This window comes from Equus asinus, chromosome 26, assembly GCF_041296235.1.
Source record: "Equus asinus isolate D_3611 breed Donkey chromosome 26, EquAss-T2T_v2, whole genome shotgun sequence".
Taxonomy (NCBI): Eukaryota; Metazoa; Chordata; class Mammalia; order Perissodactyla; family Equidae; genus Equus; species Equus asinus.
Window position 1 is genome coordinate 32,283,479 of NC_091815.1, and position 22,076 is coordinate 32,305,554.

Sequence of the window (22,076 nt, forward strand, 5' to 3'; positions counted from 1 at the left end):
TATTTGTCTCTAGATTTTTTTTATTTCTCTTTTGCTGTCTTCTTCTTTGCTTTTTTTTTTGTGAGGAAGATTGGCCCTGAGCTAACATTTGTTGCTGATCTTCCTCTGTTTTCCTTTTCTCCCCAACGTCCCAGTACATAGTTGTATATGCTAGTTGTAGGTCATTCTAGTTCTTCTATGTGGGACGCCTCCACAGCACGGCTTGATGAGTGGTGTGCAGGTCTGCACCCGGGATCTGAACCAGTGAACCCCCTGCTGCCAAAGTGGAGTGTGTGAACTTAACCACTCGACCACAGGGCTGGCCCCCTGATTTCTTCTTTGACCCACAGAGTGTTCAGTGACATGTTGTTTAATCTCCACATATTTGTAAATTTTCTAGTTTTTTTCTTGTAGTTGATTTTAGTTTTATACCATTGTGTTCACAAAGGAGGCTTTATATGATTTAAATCTTGTTAAATTTATTATGACTTTAGGTGCTGGCCCCAATAATAATAGGGGATTTCAATATCTCATTTTCAACAATGGATAGATCAACCAGACAGAAAATCAGCATGGAAATGTTGAAATTACACTATCTATTAGACCAGATGGACTTAACAGATATTGACAGAATATTGCATCCAAAAGCAGCAGAATACACATTCTTCCCAAGTGTACCTGGGATATTCCCCAGGATCGATCATATGTTAGGCCAAGGCAGTGATTTAAATAGGGAAAAACTGGTGGAGAGAAATCCAAGTTCATCCACAGGAGAATTGATCACTAAATTATGTTATAAGTCTCGATAAGAAATACTGAACCAATTATATAATCAACATGAATGAAAGTCAAATAGAAAATACTGAGTGAAAATTTAAGTTGATGAATGCATTATACAGTAAGCCACTTATCTAAGTTTTAAAAGCCTCCATAAGTACCATATATTATTTATGGTCAAACACCACATAACAAGAGAGTAATTCTAGTTTGGGAATCATATATATTAGGGTCAGAATATTAATAAATTGTGGAGGTACAAGCAATTGAAAGAAAAGGAGCCTTAACTTCTTAATTTTATTAAAAAATTTTGACACAATTTTGGGTAATATATTATTTCTGTATCATTCTGTAGGTTTGAAATGTTAGAAACATTTTTTAAAAGCTGGTATGCCACAAAGTGAATCAAGGGTACCTTAGTAATTCTTAACAATCAAGTCCTCAAAGATGCAAGGATTTGACAATTCAAGGCTCCAGGATGAAATTCAGGTTTTATGCAATTATCTCCATTCATACACATATACAAGGACAGGAAACAAATATTAAGATTGCTGTAAGATGTAGAAGTTTTTGAACACTATTCCCATGGGAACAACTCTCGAGGAAGATCTGCCATCTTCTCCTGGAATATTCTATCAAAGACTTCAGCTTGGGCCACCGTGAAGTGATTTTTCCAGTCCCCAGTAATGCCTACAAACATGAAATAGAGACTCAGATCAGATCTGGGTGTAAGTCGCAGGTCCCCAACACATCTCCTCCAGTTGACACGGAAATTGTAGCCAATAGAGCAGAATGACTGATGGCTCAATGGTGGGCCTTTATACTGCCTGGAAATCATACCCATGACACTTCCACTGGCCTGGAAACAATTTTCTATGTTCTCCTCTCTCCCAACAAATCCTGTATACAATTCATCAGCAAAACTGTGGCCATATCCTCTGATACATCCTGGATCTGGCCACTTCTCACCACCTCCATTTCTACCACCTTGGCCCAAGCCAACATCATGTCTCACATGGATTATTGTGTTAGATCTATGACTAGTCTCTCTGTTTTTGATCTTTCTCCTTTATAAGTTAATCTCAGCATGGCCGCCATCTTGATTCCTTGAGAACCTAAGCCGGATCATGTCCCTTCCTGCTCGGGTTCTCCAAGGACTTCTGGTTTCACTCAGTGAAAGGGCTCATGGCTTCAGGTGATTTGGTCCCTGTCATTGTCTGACTGTCATCTCCTATGACCATCCACTTGCTCACTCTACTCACTTCTGATTCTGCCTCACACATTCCGCCCCCTCAGGCTGTGTGCATTTCCAGCCTTTTCTTCCTGGAAGGCTGTTCTCTCAGACACATCCATGTCTTCCTGGTTTGCTTCTTTGACGTCTTTATTCCAACGCAACTTCCAGTGAGGTTCTCTCCCACCACCCAGTTTAAAACTGTAAATCCCCTTCCTTGCTGTATTTTGTTTCATAACACTTATCACATATGATTTGCTCTATGTATTTCCTGTGCGTGTGTGTGGCAAGCATCTCCAATATATGTAACTTTTAGAAAGTCACACGCTTTTCTTTTTAAATTGCCAAAGACTGAGTGTTTCAGAGAGTCACAGACACATAGTTTGTACCAAACATTTGTTGAAAAGATGACTAAAAGCATGAGGAATGTGCTATTATTATCTCCATTTTACTGAGGAGGGAAAAAAGGATTTGGAGAGTTACACAGTCAGAAAGTGATGGATGTGGATTTGAAGCCAAAGATTTTATCACCAGAAGCCATACTATTAACGATATAATTATATTAGTATTTCTATGTCATACACATTACTACTTATGTATTATATTAATATATTACAAAATTAATACATTAAATAAATATATGAGAATAATATACTGTATATAAATTAATACATAAAAAGGTAAATTACATATTCTTAACTTATATGCATAGAAGTGATATAACAGAATGACCAATAAATAATTGGTGCCCTAGAAACATCCACTGTTACTCTCATGCTCATCATTATCTTCATTATTAGGACAATTTTTATTATTATTGATTTCTTAGGCTCATGTATCCATTATACTCCTCTCACATTGACAAGTTAGAAAGAGCTCTTGAGGCACCAGAATCCCTATAAATTCAATATGGCGGCCCCCTATTAAATATCAGTCCAGATGAGAGAATCTCATGTTTCTATGAAGGGGCCTCAAGTTCCAAATCCTGCTCATTTTGGAAATCCTGGAAAACTTTTTGATGTTGCTTTCTGTTCATGTCTCTCCTTAGTCCTCGGCTCTTAGAAATCTCCCCAAACTCTTGTGTGTTCGTTTTCCGGGGCTGCTAACCAGGCATCACACACTGGGCAGCTTAACAACAGAAATGCATTTTCTCACAGTTCTGGAGGCCAGAAGTCAGAGGTCAAGGTTTTGACAGAGTTGGTTCCTTCTGAGGCTGCAAAGGAGAGAGCTGTTCCAGGCCTCTCTCCTCGGCTTATAAATGGCTGTCCTCCTTTATGTCTTCACATCCTCATTCCTCTGCATGTGTCCATGTCCAAATTTCCTCTTCTTTTAAAGACCTCAGTCATATTGGATTGTGGCCCACTCTAATGACCTCATTTTAACTTAATTATTTCAGTAAAGACCCTGTCCCCAAATATACTCACCTTCTGAGTTGCTAGAGGTTAGTGCTTCACATATGGATTTTGGGGGGGCACAATTCGGCCCGTAACATTTTGGATATGAAGACATCTTTAAAAACATTCTGTGAAGCATCAAGGTATTAATAATGGCTGAATGAGTCAAGTTTGGACAAAGCCCATTAGAGCTTGAGGTCATCCTTAAGACCTTCACTGTTCTAGTGTTAACAACTATACTTCAAAGATTCTGATATTCTGACATGTAAAAAAAAAGTCTCGCCTCTCCTTTCCTCAGTTGACTCATTCTGCATGTATTTCTTTGTTCAGGATAGTTCTCTGTGCTAAATCACCAGTGGGGTAACACCAACATGACCATCTCCAATCCTGTCCTCATTTCCCAGGGCAATCCCAGCTGGCAAGTTGGCAGGAGTAGTGAATTAGCCTGGTCAGTGTTTGTGTAATGGACATGCCCCATGTCAAATTCTGAGGAGAGAGAATCTGAAGACCTCTCATATCTCAGATGACCACGGTAGCCTAGTCAACGTCCCCTAAGTGCCTGAAGCCCACAACGATGCTGTGAAAAGAGACTTTGTGATAATGGCACCTGAGAACTTCTTTGGATGATGAGCAATTAGACTTGATAAATTCAAACATTCCTTACTCCCAACTGTTAGTGCTCTGCTGTTATCACCTGTATGTCCTCCACGTATTCTGATATATTTTGAAGTCAGAGCATTTTCTTTTACCTTTTCTCAGTAGTATTCCATTCTTCTCATCTAAAAACTGACCACGCAGGAGGGAAAAATTGGACATGTTGTTTTCTTTCATGACCTGAAAGGAGCTATTCTTGAGGACGGAGTTCAGTTCTTCTGGTTCTAATTTCTTGCCCAGGAATTGGCGGATTTTCTCTACAACGCTTCTTGTGTCCTAGAAGAAGTAAAAACAAGAGAGAGGGAATGAAATAGAAAGAACATGCACAAAGAAGTAAGAATGAGGAAACAACAGTGTGACGAGAAGGAGGAGAGGAGGGAGGAAGAGAAGAACAATGTGAGAAGCAGGAAGCGATTGATTGGTTGTGACTAGGAGGAAGTAAGGGAAAACGTAAAGAGGAAGGAACACCAAGGGTAGAACGATGCAGGATCCACATGGATTTCCCAGGATAGTTGACTTCAGGATACCTTAAAACTAAATACAGGCCTGGTGATTTCTGAAGAGACTTGTGGAAAGGCTTCTAGACAATTATGATGAGGATTAATTGAGGAGAGATTGAGGGAGAACTTGACAAAGATCAAAGAGATTGACTTCAAATCTTGGCTGTGCCATCAATTCTTACCATTTTATATAACTAACATTTGAATAACACACAGAGGTTCACAATATCATCTCAGTAATTAGTACTTGACTCATGATCCTTGGAGATTATTAAAAAATGTCTTATAAACAAAAAACTTTGCTTTGAGTCATAGACCTTCTTCTTGGAGATATAATGCTTGAAAATGTTTCTTTATCCCATGCACCCTCTTAATGATCTAAGCAGAAGACACACAACTGTAGAAATTCCTCCAATACAGGTTAATTTTGTGGCTTGAAAGCATAACTACTGGAGTGTAATGCACCAGAGGGAGTTAAACTTGTTACAGAAGCCTTCTTGGTGAAAATGAAATTCATGTGGAGGTCACAGAGGATTGGACAGAGTAGCCAGAGGATGGAAACTAATTCTTTCTCAGAAGCAATAGCATGTGTTTACATTATCTTTTCTTTTCTCTGGGACAGCATTAATAGGTAAAGTTCTTCTTCCAATGGTTTAATCCCCCTTCCTGGTTTCGAGCATCATCTGACCGCTTCTCCTGCCCGTTACTGTTCAGTCTAGTACTTGACCTGTCAGAATAACTACACAGACTGATTTCATGACTTAGTTTTCTTCTATCAGTCAATCTGGGGTGTCAGGAAGTTGGAGACATCTCTGTAATGACACCTTTTTCACTAAACCCGTCTTCTTCTTCAGTGCCCTCCCACCACTAGGTTATCAGCAGCATCTTGTATCCTACCCCTCGAAACCTTAGAACCATTGCCAGTGTGAGCAAAAGCCATTGTATTTGTGAAAAAGCTCCTTTAAATGTTGTAAGATGAAACAAAGCAGAACATATGGAGAAGGAGAGCATTGAGCTTGGGCAGTGTCAACCAGAAGCAGGGCAATGAAGACAGGGAGCTTTTCTCACTCCTAATGACCCTTCACAAGGCTCAACTTTGACTGAGAAGGTGGAATAGAGACACAGAGGAATGGAGGGAAGTTAGAGGAGTGAAGATGGTGGTGAGAGGTTGTGTGCTAATCATAAGGACCACAGTTACCCGTTTCAGCTCTTCATAACTCAGTATCAGGAAGTTCTCCTTCCCTCTCATGGACATCCAGCCATGAGTGTGGTCAAACCAGGATCCATATGGCACTGCATATTGGGGAGGTAGAAAGAGGGGGTATTTACAAACTTGATGAAAACAAGGGTACATCTATTATGTTCACTCTTTTGGGCACAGTTAACAGCACAATATCTGGCACGTTTAGGTCCATCCTACCTATTTGCTGAATGAATGAGAGTAAAGATGGTTAAATATTATACAACATCATGCATTTACCCTGTAACGAGCCTTGTTCCTTTGGAGCAGGCTGTGTACCAGTTTTCAAGGGTCTCTAAGAAGATCCTGTCTGGAGAGCCATGTGGCCTTAGGAATAGTGTTCTTCCTGCCACTAATCTGTTCAGTGTTTAGAATTTTTGTTTAATGGGTCTTTTCCAGAGCCCTTAAAGATATTTTTCTGTCTTCTTCCCTTCACGTTGCTATTGTAATTATTGTTTCTTTGGATATCATCTGTCTTTCTTCTGGTTTCAGGTTTTATCTACTATTTGCTACTACAACTTTCCTAGAAACGAGGCAAAGATTAACTTGTAATAATTCTTTGTGAGGTTAGGTGTGGTTCTTTAAACTGAGATTGCATCAATTCAGGAAATTCTCAGGCATGTTTCCTTGAAAATTTGTTTCCTCTATATTTTACATTATATTCTAGTGAGACAAGTCTTCTCACTCTATCCCCAGTATACTAACCAGTTCAAAATTTTTAGTGTCTGTCTCCCATACCTGAGCCTGTCTCAACTCTCATGTCCTGCAGGAAGTTAATTATGAACTGAGAGTTCTACTTAGTTATACTATCTTTCAAGAATGAGCATAAAAGAAAGACATTTTCAGACAAAATGCTGAGAGGATTTACCACTTTTTCTATGAGAAAGCTAGTGTAAGTTATACTTTATGAGTAAATAAAGTGAATCCAGGAGAAAAGAACAGCCAATGAGTCAAGGAGGAAATTAAAACAGAAATAAAAAAATACCACGCAACAGAGAAAAATGGAAGCACAACATATGAAAACTTATGGGTTGCAGCAACAGTAGTTTTAAGAGGAAATCCGATAGCTATAAACATGTACATTAAGGAAAAAAGATCTCAGATAAAAATTTAACTTCACACCTCAGGAACAAGAATGAGAAGAACATACCAAGCTCAAAGCTAGCAGAAGGAAGGAAATAACAAAGATCACAGCAAGAAAAAAGAACGAAATGGAGACAAGAAGCAATGGAACAGATGAACAAAATTAAGGGCTTGTTTTTTAAAAAGATAAAATTGAGTAACCTTTATCTAGACTAATAAAAAAACAGAACAGTCTCACATTAATAAAAGATGAAAGGAGAGTCATTGCATCTGTTGCCACAGAAACACAAAGGATCACAAAAGACTACTGTGAACAATTATATGCTAACAATTTGCATAACCTGGAAGAAATGGATAAATTCCTAGAAACATTCAACCAGCAAGACTGAATCACGAAGGAATAGAAAATCTGAATAGCGCAATAACAGGTAATGAGATTGAATCAGAAATCAAAAATCTCCCAACAAAGAAAAGCCCAGGACCAGATGGTTTCCTTGTAAATTCTAGGAAATATGTTGAAAAGAATTAAAACCAATTCCCTTAAACTTTGATAAAATTGGAGAGGGTAGAACACTCCCAAACTCATTTTAGCAGGCCAACTTTACCCTGTTTCCAAAGCCAGATAAGGACACTATAAGAAAAGAAGGCAGCAGACCAATATTCTGGATGAATATAGATGCAAAAATCCTCATCAAAATATCAGCAAGCTGAATTTAAGAGCACATTAATATGATCAGACACTACGGGATGCAAGGATGTTTTAATATATGCTAATCATTAATGTGATACACCACATTAACAGAACGAAGGATTAAAATCCTATGAGAATTGCAGTAGATACAGAAAAAGCATTTGACAAAATTCAACATTCTCATGACTAAAAACTCTCAATAAATCAGGTATAAAAGGAACGTTGCTCATCATGATAAAGGTCATATAGGAGAAGCCCGTAGCTAATACTATACTCAATGGTGAAAATTTAAAAGAATTTCCTCTAGGATCAGGAAAAATGCAAGGATGTCCCCTCTCACCATTTCTATCTAATAGAGTTCTAGACATCCCAGTCACAGCAATTAGGAAAGAAAAAATCCAAATCAGAAAGAAAGAAGCAAAATTAACTTTATTTTCAACTGACATGATCTTATCTACAAAAAATCCTAAAGACTCTCTCCAAAACCTGGTAGAACTAATAATTGAATTTACTAAAGTTCTAATAACAAAATCAACTTACAGAAAACAGTTGTGTTTCTATTTACTAACAATGAAACATATGAAAGAGAAATTAAGAAAACAATCTCATTTACAATAACATCAAAAGGAATAAAATACTTTGGAATAAATTTAACCAAGGAGGTGAAAAACTTACATACTGAAAACTGTAAGACATTGGTGAAGGAAATCGAGAAGACACATTAATGGAAAGATAGCCTGTGTTCTTGGGTTGAAAGTGTTAATATTGTGAAAATGTTCATTGTATCCAAAGTAATCTACAGATTCAATTCAATTCTTATCAAAATTGTAATGGTATCTTTTCAGAAGTAGAAAATTTCCTAAAATTTGTATGAAATCACCAAAGATCCCAAATAGACCAAGCAACCTCGAGAAAGAAGAACGAAGCTGGTGGCATCACACTCCCTGATTTGAAGCATTATTACAAAGCTATAGTAATCAAAACAGCATGGTGCTAGAATCAAAACAGGCACATAGACCAGCAGAACAGAATAAAGAGTCCAGAAGTAAACCCACACATATATAGTCAACCAATTTTTGACAAGGGCACCCAGAACACACAATGGGGAAAGAATAGTTTCTTCAATAAATGTTGTTGGGAAAACTGGATATCCACATGGAAAAGAATGAAACTGGACCCCTACTTTACACCACTCACAAAAATTAACTTGTCATTGATCAAAGACTGAAATGTAAGACCCGAAACCATAAAACTCCTAGAAGAAAACATAAGGAAAAGACCCTTGACATTGGCTTGATAATGATTTCTTGGATAAGACACCAAAAGCACAGGCAACAAAAGGAAAAATAAACAAGTGGGACTACGTTACACTAAAAAGCTTCTGCACAGCAATGGAAACCATCAGTAATTTGAAAAGACAACCTACAGAATGGTAAAAATAGTTGCAAACCATACATCTGATAAGAAGTTAATCTCCCAAATTTAAAGAACACATACAACTCAATAGCAAAGTCAAATAGTCCAATTAAAAAAAGGGCAAGGACCTGAGTAGATGTTCTTCCAAAGAAGACACACAAATGGCTTGTAGGTATAGAAAAAGGTGCTGAATGTCACCAATTATCAAGGAAAGGCCAATCAAAGCCACAATGAGATTTCACAGCACACTTGTTAAGATGGCTGTTATCAAAAAGACAACAAATAAACATTGTTGAGGATGTGGAGAAATGAGAATCCTTTATACCCTGGTGGTGGGAGTGTAAGTTGGTACAACCATTAGGAAAACAGTATGACGGTTCCTCAAAAGTATGAAAATGGAACTACCATTGATCCTGCAATCCCACTCCTGGGTATATATCTGAGGGACTGAAATCAGTATCTTCAAGATACATCTGCACATCTATGTTCATTTCAGCATTATTTCCAATAATTTACATATGGAAACAAATTAAATGTACTGCGATGGATGAATGGATCATGATTATGACATATGTATGTATAGGAATATTATTGGTATATGACATATGCAGCAATATGACATATATATGTATAGGAATATTATTCAGATATAAAAATAAATAATAAAAATAATAAAAATAAAAATGATTTGTGACAACATGGATGAACCTGGGGGGCATGATGCTACGTGAAATAAGTCAGACAGAAAGACAAATACTATATAGTATCACTTATATGCATAATACAAAAAAAGAAGATTTTCTAGAAACAGAGTATAGAATGGTGGTTGCCAGGAGGTGTGGGGAGACGGAAATGGAGAGAGAAAGGTGCAAGGCTACCAATTTTCAGTTATAAGAAGAAGAATTTCTGATGGTTCCATGTGTAGTATGGTAACTATAGTTAACTTGGTATTATGTCCTTGTAAGTTGCTGAGAGTAAATTTAAGCAGTCTCACCACACAAAAACACAAAAATTTAACTATGTGAGGTGATGGATGTGTTAATTATCTTATTCTTGATAATCATTACACAATACATAGGTATATCAAATAACCACTTTTAAATATATACAGTTATATTTCTCAATTATTTCTCAATGGAGTTAAAATATGACATTTTATTTGTTTATTTTTTGATGAGGAAGATTGGCCCTGAGCTAACATGTATTACCAATCTTCCTCTTTCTGCTTAGGGAAGATTCTCACTGGGCTAACATCTGTGCCAATCTTCCTTTATTTTGTATGCAGGACGCTGCCCCAGCATGGCTTGATGGGCAGTGTGTAGGTCCGTGCCTGGGATCTGAACCTTTGAATACCCGGCTGCCAAAGTGGAGTGTGTGAAGTTAACCACTATGCCACCAGGCCGGCCCCAAAATATAACATTTTAAAATAATTGTCTTTAAAATTAAGAACAAGGTAGATATTACCCCTATCATCGCTTCTATTCAGCATTGTCCCAGAGCCCTGGCCAATGAGATGAGAGAGGAAAAAACAAAGACAACACATGTGTATTAGAAATGAGGATAATGGTAATTACTTAAAGGTTATATTTATACTTCATGGAAACTCAAAGAGAACCTACATTCAGATTGGCAAATACTGAATCAATGTGCAAAATCAGTTTCATCCCCAAATCAGGCACAAACAACTGGAAAATGTAATTTTAAGATGTCATTAATGTAGAAGAAATGAAATACATCTCAAAAAGAGTTCCAAGCTCCTTAAAGAAAAATATTATAAGAAACCAGTAAGTCATTCAAAGACCTTTAGATAAAAGAAGGGATAAACAATGTCTATAAATGAAGAGATAAACAAAGTAAAATATACCAATTCTCCACTAATTATTCTGTAAAATTCCTATAATGGCAATCACAAAAATAATGACAATCACAAAAATAACGACAATAACAAGAGTCACTGAGGATACGGAGTCACAGGAACACTCATAGGCTCTTTCTTGGAGTATAAGTTGACACAACCACTCTGGAAAATAGTTTGATATTATTTTTTTAAATTGAAAATTCATATTTGCTATGCCTTAGCAGTTCTGCACTCAGGTGTATAAACCAGAAAGAAAGTCACGCACATGTGTGCCAGAGAAGCATTATTCTGAACAGACTTAAAGCTGAAATTCCTCATTTAATTTCTAACTTTGGACATCCAAAGTGTTAGGGGAAGAATTGACCAAGAACTAATGGCGTCGGCGATGCTTGCAAACAGCAATTGTGGTTCGTTCATTTTGATTGTCCCCTTGGCTAAGCCTAATCTAGAAGTACTCATGATGCTTTGACAGATAGGACCCAGAGGAGAGGACCACACAGGCAATGAGAACACGCGTGGGGGCTTTTGCATAGGAAATTCTAGGGTTCAAGGTTCCCAGAGCATGGGTGATGAAAGGGTTGCAAGCTCTAGGAATCCTATAGACTTTACCTTGCTGGGAAGGCAATGTGTCCAGAGCAGGGGACCCCCTAACGCTTGGTTAACGTGTATGATCCAGAGCTCGGCTCTAAGATTCCGGGTCCTGAGCAGGGTCTCCTGTTGCTTGGGTCTGAGGACAATATTTCCTGGGACTTAAATTCCCAGGCTTTCTTCATTGGTATGGGGAAAGGGTTTGGACTGGCCTTCTACAGGGTGGCAGAAAAGTCAGGATATAGATATTAGTTGATAACAAAAAAGATTTCAGTGTTGGTGGTTCTTGACTGGATAAGATGAGGCCTCTGTGTGAGTGTTAAGGGACAGAAAGCAAGATATTGAGGCAGTGGTGAGGTTTACAGGATATATCTTCATCACCCACCAATATTGCTTGGACTTTCCTGGATTCCTGGTGACAGTGGAAGCACAATTCAGACTACTCTATGCACCAAATGGCAGGATCTAATGTAACATTGATGAGGGAGTTGTTTTCTTCATGTACGGGCTTGCACCACAGGATTTCATTCTTGCTCTTTTTTCTGAAAGAGTAAACCAAAGGAAAGTAGGGCAGAGGACTGAAGAGTTCAGCCAGGATCAGCTCAATGAGAGCTACAACTGCCGGTCTTTGCACTGCCAGTTGGACTTTATGCTGCGGGCAAACAATTCGGGAAATGTGAATCGTTCAATGTCTAAGAGATGATTGCAACATAGCCCAAAGGGTCAAAGAGCATGAGGTGTGGACACCAACAACGAGTCTGTTACATGAATCCAGGTGAAAAGTAACAGTGGCTCTGATTAATACAGCACCAATGGAAGGGGTGGCAAATAAATATTCTTTATTTAGCAAAGGTGTATTAGCTGCTATTACGTGGCGAGCACCGCTCTAGAACCTGATGCCAAGAATGAACAACTCCAAAAGCTTACATTTTAGTTGGGAGACGCATGCAAAAAAACTAAATAGAATACATACTCATTGATGATGAATGCTAAGAACAAAAAGAGAGAAGATAATAGAGACGGGGAGGATGCTCTGATGTATAGTATTGAAAAGGAAGACTGCCACAAATACAGAGACATTTCAGCAGAGACCCAAAGGAGGAAATAATCAAGGTTGTGGGACTTGGATAAAAGAAAGTGGTGAGGGGCATGGGGGAGTGGGATGGAAAACAGATGACCCTCGTGAGATGTCAGAATCATACTGATGTTGAGTGATGGGTGGTTTTATTTCTTTCCTAAGATCAACCTGCAGTGGGAACAGTTTGAGATATGGGGGAAATGTGTTCAGTTCTGAAGACACTGAACTGGAGGTCTCCATTGCTCTCTCCAGCGAAGAGGTCTACGGGCTGTTAGAGAAACACAGCTCAAGCTAAGGAGCTATATCACAGCTATGATAAGACACTCATCATGTAGTTTACAGAAAAACTGCAAAATTTGAAGCATCCGAGAATGTCTAGAAGTTCTGCATAATTAAAAGTATAGAGATCCTAGAGTAATGCATGCACATCTTTTTTTGTTTTGCCCTGAGCTATCATCTGTGCCAACCTTCCTCTATTTTGTATGTGGTCAGCACTGCAGCATAGCTGTCAATGAGTGGTGTAATTCCATGCCTGGAACCGAACTCGGGCTGCTAAATCATATTTTGCAGAACTTAACTACTAGGCCATTGGGCCGACCCCAGTGCATACATTTTTGAGACAGATAGGACAACGGGGTTAAGGGAGTTTTAGACACATGCATCTAAAATGTGGTGTAAAGTCAGCATTGTGTTGGCCAGGAAGCCAATGAAAAGCTGTGTTCCAGAACATCACAGGGGCCAGCCCAGTGCCACAGCAGTTAAGTTCATGTGCTCCACTTTGGTGCCCCAGGGTTTGCCGGTTTGGGTCCTGGGCGAGGACCTACTCACCGCTTATTAAGCCACGCTGTGGCAAGTGTCCCACATATAAAATAGAGGAAGATGGGTACAGGTGTTAGCTCAGGGCCAATCCTCCTGAGCAAAAAGAGGAAGATTAGTGCTGGTTGTTAGCTCAGGGCTTATCTTCCTCAAAAACAAAACAAAACAAAAACCCAGAAAGTCACAAATTGGGAGAGAAGAGAAGAATATGAGTCCTCCCTGTTAGCATTAGACAGGCCCTGGAGACTGAGAAGATGGCTAGGATGGTTGATGACAGGGCAAGCTGAAAGACGGGCTGGGGTTTTGCTGCTGTGCAGGAGAGAGTGTGGAATTTGAAAACTTGGGATCCAATGGTGATGCAGCCTTATAGCCCTATGATGCTGAGGTGTAGAGATCTCAGATCGGGTGTAAAATGAGGTCTGTTAAAGGCCTCTGACAATGCCCCAGCTTCCATATTTTACATTCACTCACCATTTCCTTTGATGAACCATCCAAAATATTCCTCCATTGACTGTGGTTTCTTAGAAAAAGTTGAAGCCCCAAAGAAAAAATAACCAGACATGAGAACATCTCTGGGATTTCTGGTGAGATAAATCACCTGAAAGAGAAAAACGGAATAACAAAAAATTAATACAGCCATTTCCCATCCTTCTTGATCTTCACAAAAATGGAGAAAAATCAATTCTTAGAAAATCCCTAAGTATCAATGCATTCCTTTAACAAGTTGGTTATTGCATTCATTAACCAACTGTAGATTTTTAATTTCCTGTGAACCAGTCACTGGAGTAATGCTAAGAATATAGCAGCGGAAGAGGAAAGCATTGTCGTTTCTGTGTTGGATATCATAGTCTACTCAGAATGGGAAGCAACTGAAGGTTTTAAAAGGTGAGTGCTATTATATTTCTGGAGTATGATTGTGAGATCACTCCTAGGGCACGGATTAATAAACTGAGCTACATTCATAGATACACAGGAGATGGATGAATAAACTGAGCTACATTCATAGATACACAGGAGACGGATGAATAAACTGAGCTACATTCATAGATACACAGCAGGCCTTCTTATGGTATAAGTCTATTTTTATGAAATACAAGAACTAGCAAAACTCACCTATAGAGTTAGAAGTCAGGTGAGCGGTCACTTCTGCGGGTGGGCATTGACTGGAGAGGCGCATGAGGGAATTTTCTGGGGGAGTGGAAATGTTCTAAATCTGGATCTGGAAGGTAGTTACCTGCTTAGCAGATATTTGGTCCCATGCAAAGTGTACATAAGACATGGGGTCCACAACAAAGTGCTTGATATTTGGTCATATCTGTTCCTGTTCAAAATGTCCATGGAGACTTTGGGTACCCACACCCAAAGGTCCTTGATATTTGGTCTATGCCCAAAAGAATTGGGCATAGACCAAATATGCTCATGGATGTCTCGGACAGGAATAAATGGCAAGCACCTTTGGGCATGGACTAAATGTCTTATGGACCAAATATTTTATGCACATTTTTGACAGGAACAAATGTCCTGCAAGGAGTTAACCCAGTTGTGTACACATGTAAAGATCAACAAGCTAACACTTACAATTAGTGCACGGACATGGACACACACATGCAAGAGCACATGACATTTGAACATCTGACTTACACTCTGGATTCTTCACCAACTTTCTTAGTGACATTATTCTTGGCCCCAGCTCTCTCTAGGCCTCAGTTTCCCCACGCAGGGATTTAACAAACACCAATACGACACAGATAAATGAGTGTATTATAAACAAGCTTGGGAAGTGATGGATTAAAAAACAAACTTCACTGTGCTGCAACGCATTGGGAAATTTGCAAGAAAGGAGACTATTATTCTAAGCTTCACAATCTAATTTAGGCATAAAACTTAAAAAAAAAATCACAAACCAATGAGCAGCTTCCAGGAATGTCTGTTTCTAAAAACAGTCTGAGATGTGCTAGCTCCTGGATGTCCATAGTCCCTCCTGGGCACCATCTGTCAGCACCATGAGAGGTTCGTGTGGCTGCCGAGCTCAATAGTTAGTTGTATATGGGGAGACATAGTGGTTAGAAAAACCAGACACGGTGCCAGAACAATCTCCCTGGATTTAGGCATTGATTTATGAATGGGCTGCTTCCCACCTGGGCAACTCGATGTCTGGTGCTTCTACCCAAGTGGTGGAAGGCATTTACTTAATGAAGATTGGCTAATCATTTTTAGAGCCACAGAGTGGGGTTATCATGGATACAACACAGTTATAAATTCTGGTTGGGTGTAAAACGTGGTTTTCTAAGATTCTGGCATTATCATTTCACTTTGCCTCTGGTTTAAATCTGGGTGGTATAACCTGCGGAGGGGTCTATACCCTTGTACTCAAGTATGGACCCTGGAACACCCACTGCAAGATCTCAGGCCCATCCCAGATCTACTGGATGAGGCTGCCTTTCAACCGGATCTCCAGGGGATTCCCAGGCACATTAGAGTTTGGAAAGCATTCATCAAACTTATCTTGACCATTGAACACTGACCTTGGCCTTGGAATTGAAGAGAGACTTGGGCATGAGCTGGATGGGGAGGTGGGAGCTGATGAGGCGGGGGCCTTCCTTATCCTTTAGTGAATTATACCCATACTCAGTTTCTACCCAGGGTGAGCGTTCCCAAATGGGCACAGATTGGATCCACTTGGGATCCCCCTTGGAGTAAATCAGGCAGACAATTTCAATCAACCAGTTTGTTCCTGGATAAAGAAGGAAAAATGATGGTCACTCATTTTAATCTGACTTTTTAAAACTTGAGATAAAACATACACAACATAAAGTGCACCATCTTAACCGTTTTCAAGTACGCAGTTCAGCAGTGTGAAGTAAATTCACGTGGTTGTGCAACCATCTTGCAAAACTGAACCTCTGTCCCCACTCAGCAACAGCTCTCCAGTTTCCCCTCCCTCTAGTCCTTGGCTACCACCATTCTACTTTCTAATTTGATAAGCTGATTTCTCTGGACACCTCACTGAAGTGAAATCATGCCATATTTGTCCTTCTGTGCCTTGCCTATTTCACTCATCACAATGTCCTCACAGTTCACCACATTGTAGCGTGTGTCAGGACTTCATTTTTAAGGCTGAAAAATATTCCGTTATGTGTATATACTTCATGTTGTTTATCCATTCATCTGTCAATGGTGTTTGGGTTGCTTCTAAATTTTGGCTATTTGCTTAAATCCTTTTAACCTACTCCCACTGCCCTTGACTTTTCACCACCAGGACACTTTCAAAGACTTCAGCCTCAGTGCTTGCCCCATTTTCAGTCCCTCACCCCATCTCCCCTCATATAAATATGATCCACATCCTTTCAGCCCCTTGAATTTTCCAAGCTCTTTTCCACTTCCTGACCATTGTCCATGCTGATATCTTTACCTGAAAATACCTCTTTTCACTAAATAGTTTCACATTCATTGTTTCATCTCAATTTAGACGCTTTTTCTTCTACTTTTTTTTGGCGGTGACAGTTGCTTTATTCGTCCGTTCCCAGTTTTATTGAGGTATAACTCGCAAAGAAAAACTGTGTATACATTGTGAAATGATGACTACAAGCAAGCTAATTAACGTATCTATTATCTCATAATTACATTTTTTTTTCCTATTTCTTCACTTGTCATCCTCCTCCACTCCTCCGTACAAACACCAGACTTTGCCTTAGGAGTCTCTCCTGTTGGTTCCCCTGATACCTGAGATTACCCTTCTGGACACTCATCTTACTGTGTAACTGCCTGGAGGAAGCCTTTTGTCTGAATGTAAATGGCGTCAGGGCCCAGCTCTATTCCCCCAGAGCATCACTCATTGTCTGACATACGAAAATCACTCCACTGGTCTACTGAGTGAATGAGGCACATGGCCAAACCCTGTCGCAGCATCCGACCCAGCTTCCTTACCTGATTTGGGGTAAGTCAGTAGTAAGACATCTTCATCCTTAAACGCAAAACTCTCCCGTGCTTCTCTCAGGACTTCAGGTGTGAAACCTGCCGTAGGGAAAGGTACCCCTTCAAACCACATATACCCGTCTGACATTGTGATGAGCTCTTTGTTCCAGGGGCTTGAGTTTCAGCTGTAGCCACTGTTGGAGGTTGTGGCAGCTTTGGGAGATCAGCTTTTATACTAAAGCTGAAACAATTCTTAATCTCTCCCAGTTTATTGAGGAGGTGCCTGCTGATAAAGAAAAGTGGATCTTGATAGAGAGTCCCAAGGTCGATCGTATTGAGCAACCATGAAGTTATTCCAAGAACATTCTGGCGTAACCTGAGTTTGAATTCGTGAAAGGGCACCAGGAATTCAATAACAAGCCCAAGCATGTAGAAATGTGGGCAAATTTAAAGTATATTTTTCATAAGCTTTAGTTTTTAGAACAGTTTTAGAATTTTAGAGAAATTGCAAAGACAGTAGAGAGAGTTCCCATAGTCCATATTTATCAGGATTTCCTTCATTTTTCCCTACTGTCCTTTCTTTGTTCCAAGATCCCATCCAGAGGCCACGTCACACTGCGTCATCATGTCTCCTCAGGCTCCTCTTGGCTGTGACAGTTTCTCAGACTTTCTTTGTTTTTGATGACAACAGTTTCGAGGAGCACTGGTCAGGTATTTCGGTGAAGTCTCTCTTTTGGGGTTTGATGGGGTTTTTTTCATGATTAGACTGGGCTTATGGGTTTTGAGGAGGAAGATCATGGAGATAAAACACCATTTTCAGCACAACATTTCAGGGGTACTTGCAGTCCACGTGACTATCACTGTTGATGTTGACCTTGATCACGTGGCTGAGGGAACTTTTGTCATATTCCTCTCCTGTACGTTTACTGTCCCCCCTTTCTACGTGGCATATTTAAAACGTGAATTCTTGTTCTTTTTATTTTATTACATTCTTTTTACTTTTATTGCAGTAACATTGGTTTATAACATCATATAAATTTCAGGTGTATACCATGATATAATTCGATTTAGTGTAGATTAAATCATGTTCACCACCCAAAGACTCATTACAATCCATCACCACACACATGTACCCTGTCACCCCTTTTGCCTTCCTCCCTCCCCACTTCTCTGGTAACCACCAAACCAATGTTTGTTTCCATGTGTTTGTTGTTGTTGTTATCTTCTACTTGTGAGTAAGATCATACAGTATTTGACTTTCTCCCTCTGACTTAGTTCACTAGCATAATACCCTCGAGGTCTATCTCTGTTGTCACAAATGACCAGATTTCATTGTTTCTCATGGCTGAGTAATATTCTATTGTGTATCTATATCACATCTTCTTTATCCATTCGTCCCTGGCTGGGCACCTAGGTTGCTTCCAAGTGTTGGCTATTGTGAATAATGCTGTGATGAACATAGGGGTGCAGGTATCTCTACCCATTTATGTTTTCATGTTCTTTGGAAAAATACCCAGCAGTGGAATAGCTGGATCATATGGTAGTTCTATTACATTTTACGGTATCTCCACACTGTTTTCCATAGTGGCTGCACCAGTTTGCACTCCCACCAGCAGTGTATGACGGTTCCCTTCTCTCCACATCCTCTCCAACACTTATTGTTTCCTGTCTTGTTAGTTGTAGGCATTCGGACAGGAGTGAGCTGATATCTCACTCCCATTGGCCAAGATCATTGTAGTTTTGATTTGCGTTTCCCTGATTGTTAATGATGTTACATATCTTTTCATGTGCCTGTTGGCCATCTACATATCTTCTTTGGAGAAATGTCTGTTCAGATCTTTTGCCAATTTTTTAATTGGGTTGTTCATTTTCTTGTTGTTTAGATGTATGAGTTCTTTGTATATTTTGGATATTAACCTCTTGTCAGATATATGGTTTGTAAACATCTTCTCTCAATTGTTAGGTTGACTTTTCGTCTTGTTGATGGTTTCCTTTGCTGTGCATAAGCGTTTTAATTTGATGTAGTCCCATTTCTTTATTTTTTCTATTGTTTCCCTTGCCCTGTCAGACATGGTACTTGAAAATATGCTGCTAAGACCGATGTCAAAGAATGTACCGCCTATATTTTCTTCTAGGATTTTTATGGTTTTAGTTCTTACATGCAAATCTTTAATCCACTTTGGGTTAATTTTTGTGTATGGTGTAAGACAATGGTCTACTTTCATTCTTTTGCATGTGGCTGTCCAGTTTTCCCAACACCACTTATTGAAGAGACTTTCCTTTCTCCGTTGTATGTTCTTGGCTCTCTTTTCAAAGACTAGCTGTCTGTAGATATGTGGTTTATTTCTGGGCTCTCGATTCTGTTCCATCGATCTGTGTGTCTGTTTTTGTGTCAGTGTCATGCTGTTTTGGTTACTGCAACTGTGTAGTATATTTTGAAATCAGGGAGTGTGATACCTCCAGCTTTGTTGTTTTTTCTCAGGATTCCTTTGGCTATTCCAGGTCTTTGGCTGCTCCATATAAATTTTAGGATTCGTTGTTCTATTTCTTTGAAAAATGTTGTTGGAACTTTGATAAAGATTGCATTGAATCTGTAGATTGCTTTAGGAAGTATGGATATTTTGACTATGTTAATTCTTCTAATCCAAAAGCATGGAATATCTTTCCATTTCTTTGTGTATTCCTCAGTTTCTTTCAGTAATGTTTTATAGTTTTCAGCATGCAGATCTTTCACCTCTTTGGTTAAGTTTATTCCTAGGTATTTTATCTTTTAGTTCCAATTGTAAACGGGATTATATTCTTAATTTCTCTCTATGGTACTTCGTTGTTAGTGTATAGAAACACAACTGAATTTTGTATGTTGATTTTGTATCCTGCAACTTGCCTGTATTCATTTATTATTTGTAAAAGTCTTTTGGTGGCTTCTTTAGGGTTTTCTATATATAAAATGATGTCATCGGCAAATAGTGACAGTTTCACTTCTTCCTTTCCAATTTGGATCCCTTTTCTTTCTTTTTCTTGCCTGATTACTCTGGCTAAGACTTTGAATACTATGTTAAATAAGAGTGGTGAAAGTGGGCATCCTTGTCTGGTTCCTGTTCTTAGAGGGATAGCTTTCAATTTTTCTCCATTGAGAATGATATTAGCTGTGGGTTTGTCATATACGACCTTTTTTATTTTGAGGTATTTTCGTTCTATACCCATTTTATTTAGAGTTTTTATCATAAACGGATGCTGTATTTTGTCAGATGCTTTCTGTGCATCTGTTGAAATGATCATGTGATTTTTATTCTTCATTTTGTTAATGTGGTGTATCCCGTTGATAGATTTGCAGATGTTGAACCATCCCTGCATCCCTGGAATAAATCCCACTTGTGCATGCTGTATGATCTTAATGTATTGTTGTTTGATTTGCTAGTATTTTGTTGAGGATTTTTGCGTTGATGTTCCTCAGTGATATTGGCCTGTAATTTTCTTTTCTTTTTTTGTGATGTCCGTGTCTGGTTTTGGTATCAGGGTACTTTTGGCCTAATAGGCTGAGTGAGGAAGCTGCCTCCCCTCTTCAATTTTTTGGAAAAGTTTGAGAAGGATAGGTATTAACTCTTTGAATCTTTGTTAGAATTCACCAGGGAAGGCGTCAGGTCCTGGACTTTTATTTTTTGGGAGGTTTTTGATCACTGTTTCGATTTCCTTACTGACGATTGGCCCATTCAAATTCTCTATTTCTTCTTGACTTAGTTTTAGAAGGTTGTATGAGTCTAAGACTTTATCCATTTCTTCTAGATTATCCAATTTGTTGGCGTACAGCTTCTCATAGCATTCTCTTATAATGTTTTGTATTTCTGAGATGTCCACTGGAATTTCTCCTCTTTCATTTCTGATTTTATTTACTTGAGCCTTTTCTCTTTTTTTCTTGGTGAGTGTAGCTAAAGGTTTGTCAATTTTGTTTATCTTTGCAAAGAACCAGCTCTTGCTTTCTTGTATTTTTTCTATTGTTGTTTTAGTCTCTATTTCATTGGTTTCTGCTCTGATTTTCCATCCTTCTACTGATTTTGGGCTTTGTTTGTTCTTCTCTTCAGTTCCTTTAGCTGCACTGTTAGACCATTTGTTTGGGATTTTTCTTGTTTGTTGAGTTAGGCCTGAGTTAGTATACACTTGCCTCAGACCACTTTTGCTGAATCCCATAGATTTTGGCATGTCGTACTTTCATTTTCTTTTGTCTCCAGGTATCTTTTGCTTTCTCCTTGATTTGTTCATTGATCCAATTGTTGTTCAGTAGCATTCTGTTTAATCTTCACATATTTGTGGTTTTCTGATTTTCTTCCTGTAGTTGACTTCTAGTTTCACACCTTCGTGGTCTGAAAAGATTCTTGTTATTATTTCAATCTTCCTAAACTTTATTGAGAGTTGTTTTGTGGCCTAATATGTGATCGGCCTTGGAGAATTTTCCATGTGCATTTGAAAAGAATGTGTATTCTGTGGTTTTGGATGGAATGTTGTATGTACATCTACCAAATCCATCTGGTCTATTGCATCATTTAAGGCCAGTGTTTCCTTATTGATCTTCTGTTTGGATGATCTATCCATTGGTGTGAGTGGAGTGTTAAATCCCCTACTATTATTGTGTTACTTTCTATTTCTCCTTTTATGTCTGTTAACAATTGCTTCTATATTTAGAGGCTCCTATGTTGGGTGCATAGATATTTACAAGTGTTATATCCTGTTGTTGGATTGTTCCCTTTCTCATTATGTAGTGTCCTTCTTTGTGTCTTGTTACAATTTTTGTTTTAAAGTCTATTTTGCCTGATGTAAATATTGCTAGCCCAGCTTTCTATTCTTTGCCAATTGCTTGGAGT

General features: G+C 38.9%; 1 protein-coding gene across 1 annotated transcript; it reads right to left on the reverse strand.

Annotated features, from left to right (window-relative positions):
- Positions 1 to 1,022: 1,022 nt before the first annotated feature.
- On the reverse strand, positions 1,023 to 17,479 carry LOC106828268 (sulfotransferase 2A1-like). The gene is made up of 6 exons (XM_044760042.2): positions 17,233 to 17,479; positions 15,831 to 16,039; positions 13,777 to 13,903; positions 5,734 to 5,828; positions 4,131 to 4,311; positions 1,023 to 1,446 (listed from the first exon to the last, which is right to left on the reverse strand). The coding sequence occupies exons 1-6, from the start codon at positions 17,366 to 17,368 to the stop codon at positions 1,334 to 1,336; spliced, it is 861 nt and encodes a 286-aa protein (XP_044615977.1). The 5' UTR covers positions 17,369 to 17,479; the 3' UTR covers positions 1,023 to 1,333.
- Between the last annotated feature and the right edge of the window lie 4,597 nt (positions 17,480 to 22,076).

Bases quoted from the DNA above. Each gene is read 5' to 3' on its own strand.
- LOC106828268 (XM_044760042.2), bottom strand. From the start codon at position 17,368: ATGTCAGACGGGTATATGTGGTTTGAAGGGGTACCTTTCCCTACGGCA. The intron at 13,904-15,830 runs GTCAGTGTTCAA...TTTCTCTTTCAG, and splicing joins TCTTCAATTCCAAGGCCAAG to GTGATTTATCTCACCAGAAA. The intron at 4,312-5,733 runs GTAACTGTGGTC...TACTTCTTCTAG, and splicing joins GTTATGAAGAGCTGAAACGG to GACACAAGAAGCGTTGTAGA.